Genomic DNA, 6,685 nt, shown 5'->3' with positions numbered 1-6,685 from the left:
TTTCATTAATCGAAAGCTTTATCATTCCATGAATGTCCAAATCATATGTGATGCGGACATGGTGGTGGCCTGGGTCAACCCATGACTCATTCATATGGAGAAACAGCAGTGTTGGGCGCAGACTTGAGGCTGGAGCTGTGCGTGATGGCTGGCTTCTAGGTACGGATGAGTAATGTAGAAATTCTAAATCAATTGCAATTTCTCTGCTGCAGTGCCTAACCCATTCACTAACCTTACAGGCGACAGTGGATATCCTCTCAAGCGGTGGCTGCTCACCCCTTTCGCCAACTCGCAGAGAGGAACTACAATGTGCGCCATTGCCAGGTACGCGCTGTTGTGGCGGGCACCATCGGGCTTCTGAAGGACAGATGGCGCTGTCTGGGTTAGAGACCCACTTTGTTGATGATGCTTTTTGTGCAGTGCGGTTGAACCAAAATATTATATGTAACAAAGATTTAATTCAATGTAAACAATGAAATATGTATATGAAATTTAGTGAAATAATAATAAATGTTGATGCTAATACTATGTACACTATCTAATATAACAATAGCGCACAGATACCTTAATTGGGGAGGATGGACTGGTGGTAATGCTGGAGCGGAATAAGTGGAAAGGTATCAAACATGGTTTCTATGTGTTTGATGCTATTCCATTAGCGCCGTTCCAGACATTATTATGAGCCGTCCTCCCCTCAGCAGCCTCCACTGCATTAGCCTAATATTCTAAATGCTTTTAGCAATTCATTAAAAAAAAAAAATCATCACCCTAATAACTATGACACACCCCTCACTATTGTCATTGTTTGCACTAATTGCACTTTTTGTCTAGTTCAAGCATTCATGACATTACCCTGAAGAAGGCACAATGATGACAAAATATTGGTGCTTCACTCAATAATTTACTGGGAGCTTGTATATAGTGTGCAATTTTATTTATATTTATAGCCTAGAGTGAACTCGTCATTAGGCAGCACTTCTACCAACTTTTTGCGTCAACTCATGCTTTTTATTAGTCATTTCACACAGAACTCATACATCTGGATACATTAAGTAACATAAATTAAACAAGAAAAAAGGCATATAATTGAAGTACTTCAACAAATATTTCACTTAACATTCAATACTGAACATGAACTTTGTGCATAAAGAAATCATGCAACGAAGGTAGTTATATAAAAAATAAAAATGGCCGTAGTGCATTGCATTCACATTCCGCAGTGTAGTAAAGAATAAGACTACTGGTGCTGTAAATTACCCGAATAAAGAATATTGCACCTTAATACTATCGTGACTATCGTTACAATTACTTTTCAAAATAACAGTTCTCAGACAATGGCACAGTTGCTGTCATTTCACAATTGTGTTGACAGAAACCTTGAACACCTGTCTGATGCAAAAACATCCACTCCGACAGAAATGACACACCAGACCGTGTAACTGAGTGAAGAAGAGCCACTGTGAGCTCATACAAAGGCTTATTGAAGGACATCATCTGTAATGCTCTGTAATAGTGTTCTGAGACTTTCAGTATAAGGTTACATCTCGGGCCCCTATAGCGAGATCATCAGGGAAACTTCACGCTGACACTGAGCTAATGAGAGAGCAACTTGGATTAGAGGAGCCAAATTACATTTTTACATTATCTGGCGTGGCATGCCGTACCCCCTCATGCCAGACTGAGATGCCCCCGTGTTTCCGCCCATCTGCATGCCAATCAGACTTCGGCCTTGACGCAACTGCTCCTCAGAAAACTCCCGCCGGTTTCCCTGAGCTTTCCTAAAAGCACAGGAGACAAAACGTGAATGACCTGCTGTGATGGATGTTTGTACAGGAGAGATTAAAACTGATACAAGTCAGATAGGAAGGTCTACACCTACAGTAATGATACGTAAGCAAACAGGTGAGAGGGAGGAGGAGTCAAGTTAAGGCGATTCATTATAAATAGTTCATTTTGGAGTGGTATGTAATACAGAAATGGACATCATTGCTGTTTTGTACAACTCATTACAAACAGCTATCATGATTGGTTCCTCACCTATGAAACCAATCAGGTTCACCACGATATTGACCATCATCCTTTGTGAGCGCCATACTGCCAAGTGCTGACAAGGTCCCTTGCACGGCAGCCATATCTTTCCCTGTAGTACACAAAATACCAGACAGACATTTCAATACTAGATTTGGCCTTTAGTAGGTCAAAGCAAAGTTTATTGGTCGCATACACAGATTTGCAGATGTTATTACAGGTACCAGCGAAATGCTTGTGTTTGTAGCTGTAACAGTACAGTAATACCTAGCAATAAAAAAACAATGCAGAGTTCCTCTGTCTAGTGTCTGTGTTCTTTTGCTCATTTTAATCTTTTATTTTTAGTGGCCAGTCTGAGAGATGGATTTTTCTTTGCAACTCTGCCTAGAAGGCCAGCATCCAGGTGTCGCCTCTTAACATTGAGATTGGTGTTTTGCGGGTACTATTTAATGAAGCTTCCAGTTGAGGACTTGTGAGGCGTCTGTTTCTCAAACTAGACACTCTAATGTACTTGTCCTCTTGCTCAGTTGTGTACTGGGGCCTCCCACTCCTCTTTCTATTCTCTTTAGGGACAGTTTGTGCTGTTCTGTGAAGGGAGTAGTACACAGCGTTGTACCAGATCTTCAGTTTCTTGGCTATTGCTCGCATGGAATAGCTTTAATTTCTCAGAACAGAACTGACGAGTTTCAGAAGAAAGTTCTTTGTTTCTGGCCGTTTTGAGCCTGTAATTGAACCCACAAATGCTAATGCTCCAGATACTCAACTAGTCTAAAGAAGGCCAGTTTTATTGCTTCTTTAATCAGGACAAGATTTCAGCTGTGCTAACATAATTGCAAAGGGTTTCATAATGATCAATTAGCCTTTTAAAATGATAAACTTAAATTAGCTAACACAACATGCCATTGGAACACAGGAGTGATGGTTGCTGATAATGGGAGTCTGTACGCCTATGTAGATATTCCATTAAAAATCAGCCGTTTCCAGCTAAAATAGTCATTTACAACATTAACTGTCTACACTGTATTTCTGATCAATATGTTATTTTAATGGACAAAAAATGTGCTTTTCTTTCAAAAACAAGGACACCAAACTTTTGAACGGTAGTGTAAACATTATTAAAGTGACCAGTGTTCAATGACTATGGACATAGGGCAGTAGTTTCTAAGGTGCAGTGTAGAGTACCGGGTGTTAGCCGGCTATTAAGAGTGACTAAGGTTCAGGGCAGGGTACTGGATGGAGGCCGACTAGTGGTGACTGTTTAACAGTGTGATGGCCTGGAGATAGAAGCTGTTTTCTCAGTCTTTCATCACAGCTTTGATACACCTGTGCTGTCTCCGCCTTCTAGATAGATGGTAGAGGGGTGAAAAGGCAGTGGGGAGGGTGGCTGAGGTCTTTAATGATCTTCATACCCGACCTGTGACATCGGGTGATGTCCTGGAGGGCAGGCAGTGTGCCCCCGGTGATGCGTTGGGCTGACTGCATCACCGTCTGGAGAGCCATGTGTTTGCGGACAGTGCAATTGCCATACCAGGCAGTGATACAGCCCGACAGGATGCGCTCAATGATGCATCTGTAGAAGTTTGTGAGGGTCTTAGGAGCCAAGACAAATGTATTGATTCTCCTGAGGTTGAAGAGGTGATGTTGAGCTTCCTTCACCACGCTGTCTATGTGAAGGGACCATTTTAGGTCGTCAGTGATGTGCACGCAGAGGAAATGTAAGTTTTTGACCCCCTCCACTGTGGCTCTGTCAATGTGGATGGGGGTGTGCTCTCTCTGCAGTCTCAAGTAGTCCATGTTGTTCCCTCATTGGTTATAAAAATAAAAAAAAATGTAGAAAATAAATGTATGATTTGACAAATGAATCCTTTCCAGGAAGGTATATTATATTGAAAGGCTATATTCACATACATGGCACATACCTGAAGTTATCTATCATAAGGACTAACCAATTGCTGCATGTGAGTGTAAGGTGGAAGAGCTGTACCTTCCCATAGGTCCACGGTCTGGAAAAGGTCCCCGGAATTCACCCCATAAGCTTCAGCTGACTGCAGGAACTGAGAGATCTTCTCCATCTGCTTGAAGACCATCTTTGTCTCTTGGATCTTCTTTATGGGCTCTTGACCAGGGGGATAGAGGCTGTTAATGAGCCTGCAAAGAATCTGCAACGAGAGATGAAATAATGGAGTGACGGATTAGAACTGGCCTACACCTACCTAGCATTAGAGGTGGCAGTGGTTGGTGGCTTTGAGGACCAGGAGAAGAAACCCCATAACTACAAAGGCTATCAAATATCGTCTATTATGATAATGGTGAATTAGAGTCTGAGATGATCTGTATATGTGTTTTAAGAGTTAGGTTTAGAATAATGAAGACATGCATAAGGTTACATCAACCAGAGTTTGTGTCAGAGACTCACTGTTCCATCCTTGAGCCAGCTCTGGAAGTTTAGTCTCCCAGACTCTGGTCGTTCTATGTCCCCCTCAACCTGCAAGATGATCCAGTCCACCAGTCTGGTCTCCAGGTCCAGAGTATACTTCTGGTCTATCTTCTCCTGAACCTCCCTACTCAGCCCGTAACTGGGTCCTCTGTTTGCCATGGCTTCCAGAGTTCGAGCTCTTCCAAGAGAGTGACTGCAAGGAAAGGGTGCAATTGAACAAATATATCTCTCCAACCCTTCTGTAAAATTAGAAGCAAAATGTCTTATTGTGGGTAAATTAATCCATAACTTTTGAACTGCAGTCTATAGTAGTTTGAGGATGTGTGTCGCTGGAGACATGCACTATTTCACTGCTGTCTGTTAATTATTTGTATTCGTCTGCCCTGGGCTTTCATTTCTGATGTCATATGTATATTTAGGTACGGGCCTCTGACTTCAAGGATACGCAGTCATAAAGTTCAGCAATTTTTTTCATATATTCGGACACCTCTAGTTTCACATTGCAATCTTCATAATTTAATTTGTTTTAACCGTGTGGATGATACTTCCCTCGAAAAAAAATCCAGGGAAATATGATCGACATTTCAGATAGTCTACGTAGTCCTGTGATGCGCGCGTTGTCACTCTCCACTGGATGGCATCCAGACATTGATTTATGAAACGCCATAATATACTTGCTTGCATAGGCGAAAGAAAAAGACGAATGGATCAGCCAAAAATAAATCCCTCTCATTCTATCGAGTTAGGGAAATAACGTAGGCTAAACGGCCTGGATTAACTCCCTCCAGGGAAAATCCTGCTAGTGCAAGTGCATGCAATATGACAGCATTTATTATAGCGTTCGCAATTACATCTAGGCCCATTCGGAATGTCAGGTTCCGTCTCTGCACATTATTTTCCCATTTCAGTCATTTACTTACGAATTTTCAATTTATGTATGGTCAGGCTTCGTTCCGTTCCTGGTCGCTAGTCCCACTCCGGAGTCACATGCTGTTAAAACTGGACATCTTGAGGAGTGCAGTACCAACCTCAACATCCGTACTCAGCATCCGTTCTCTGACTCCCAACAGCTTTCAGTGCCACGAGAGTCAGTTGATGCCGCTGCGCCTTCGCGCCTCCAATAGGGGATGGAGCCTACTATCCGGATTAATTAATGGCCAAAGGGGAGAAACGTCAATATCCAGTGGTAATGTCCAGGAATGGTTACTATAGGACTTTACCCTTCAAATAGTTTACTGGGAGTTTATTCCAATTATTTCATTAATATAATGTAGCATTACATGATTTGTAGATAGTCAAATGAATGGGTAAAGAAGGGCCTATGGTTGATATTTGTGATGTGTGCTTTCTCTATATTCATCAATATTGATCAGTTGTTTTATTCACAAGGCATTTGAATAAAGGCATACAGTGCCTTCAGAAAGTATTCACACCCCTAGACTTTTTCCACATGATTTTGTGTTACAGCCTGAATTTTAAATGGTTATTAATTGCACTTTGGGTGGTATATCAATACACCCGGTCAGTACAGAGATACAGCGTCCTTCCTAACTCAGTTGCCGGGGGGGAAGAAAACCGCTCAGGGATTTCACTATGAGGAGAATGGTGACTTTAAAATAGTTTGAGTTTAATGGCTAGGATAGGAGAAAACTGAGGATAGATCAATAACAATACTAACCTAAATGACAAAGTGAAAAGGAAGCCTGTACGGAATAAAAACATTACAAAACATGCCTCCTATTTGCAATAAGGCACTAATGCAAAACTGCAAAAAATGTGGTAAATAAATTATCTTTAAGTCCTGAATACAAAGCATTATGTTTGGTGCAAATTCAACATAAGACATCACTACCACTCTTCATATTTTCAGTGGCTGCATCATGTTATGGGTATGCTTGTCATCGGCAAGGACTAGGGAGCTTTTCAGGATAAAAAGAAACTGAATAGAGCTAAACACAGGCAAAATCCTAAAAGAAAACCTGGTTTAGTCTTCTTTCCAGACAGATACGGGGAGACTAATTCAACTTTCAGCAGGACAATAACCTAAAACAAGACCAAATATACACGGACGTTGCTTACCAAGATGACATTGAATGTTCCCGAGTGGCCTGGTTACAGTTTTGACTTAAATCTGCTTGGAAATCTATGGCAGGACTTGAAAATGGCTGTCTAGAAATGACCAACCACCAACTTGACAGAGCTTGAATATTTTTTTTAAGA

The 6,685-nt window shown here is 41.5% G+C and overlaps 1 protein-coding gene across 1 annotated transcript; it reads right to left on the bottom strand.

Moving 5' to 3' along the window:
* Positions 1-936: 936 nt before the first annotated feature.
* On the bottom strand, positions 937-5,517 carry LOC139419595 (transgelin-3-like). The gene is made up of 5 exons (XM_071169572.1): positions 5,386-5,517; positions 4,445-4,658; positions 4,013-4,187; positions 2,038-2,140; positions 937-1,778 (listed from the first exon to the last, which is right to left on the bottom strand). Exons 2-5 carry the CDS (start codon positions 4,622-4,624, stop codon positions 1,637-1,639), a joined length of 600 nt encoding a protein of 199 aa, XP_071025673.1. The 5' UTR covers positions 4,625-4,658; positions 5,386-5,517; the 3' UTR covers positions 937-1,636.
* Between the last annotated feature and the right edge of the window lie 1,168 nt (positions 5,518-6,685).

The sequence above is a fragment of the Oncorhynchus clarkii genome, chromosome 10 (genome assembly GCF_045791955.1).
Source record: "Oncorhynchus clarkii lewisi isolate Uvic-CL-2024 chromosome 10, UVic_Ocla_1.0, whole genome shotgun sequence".
NCBI lineage: Eukaryota > Metazoa > Chordata > Actinopteri > Salmoniformes > Salmonidae > Oncorhynchus > Oncorhynchus clarkii.
This window is presented reverse-complemented; position numbering and strand designations above follow the sequence as displayed.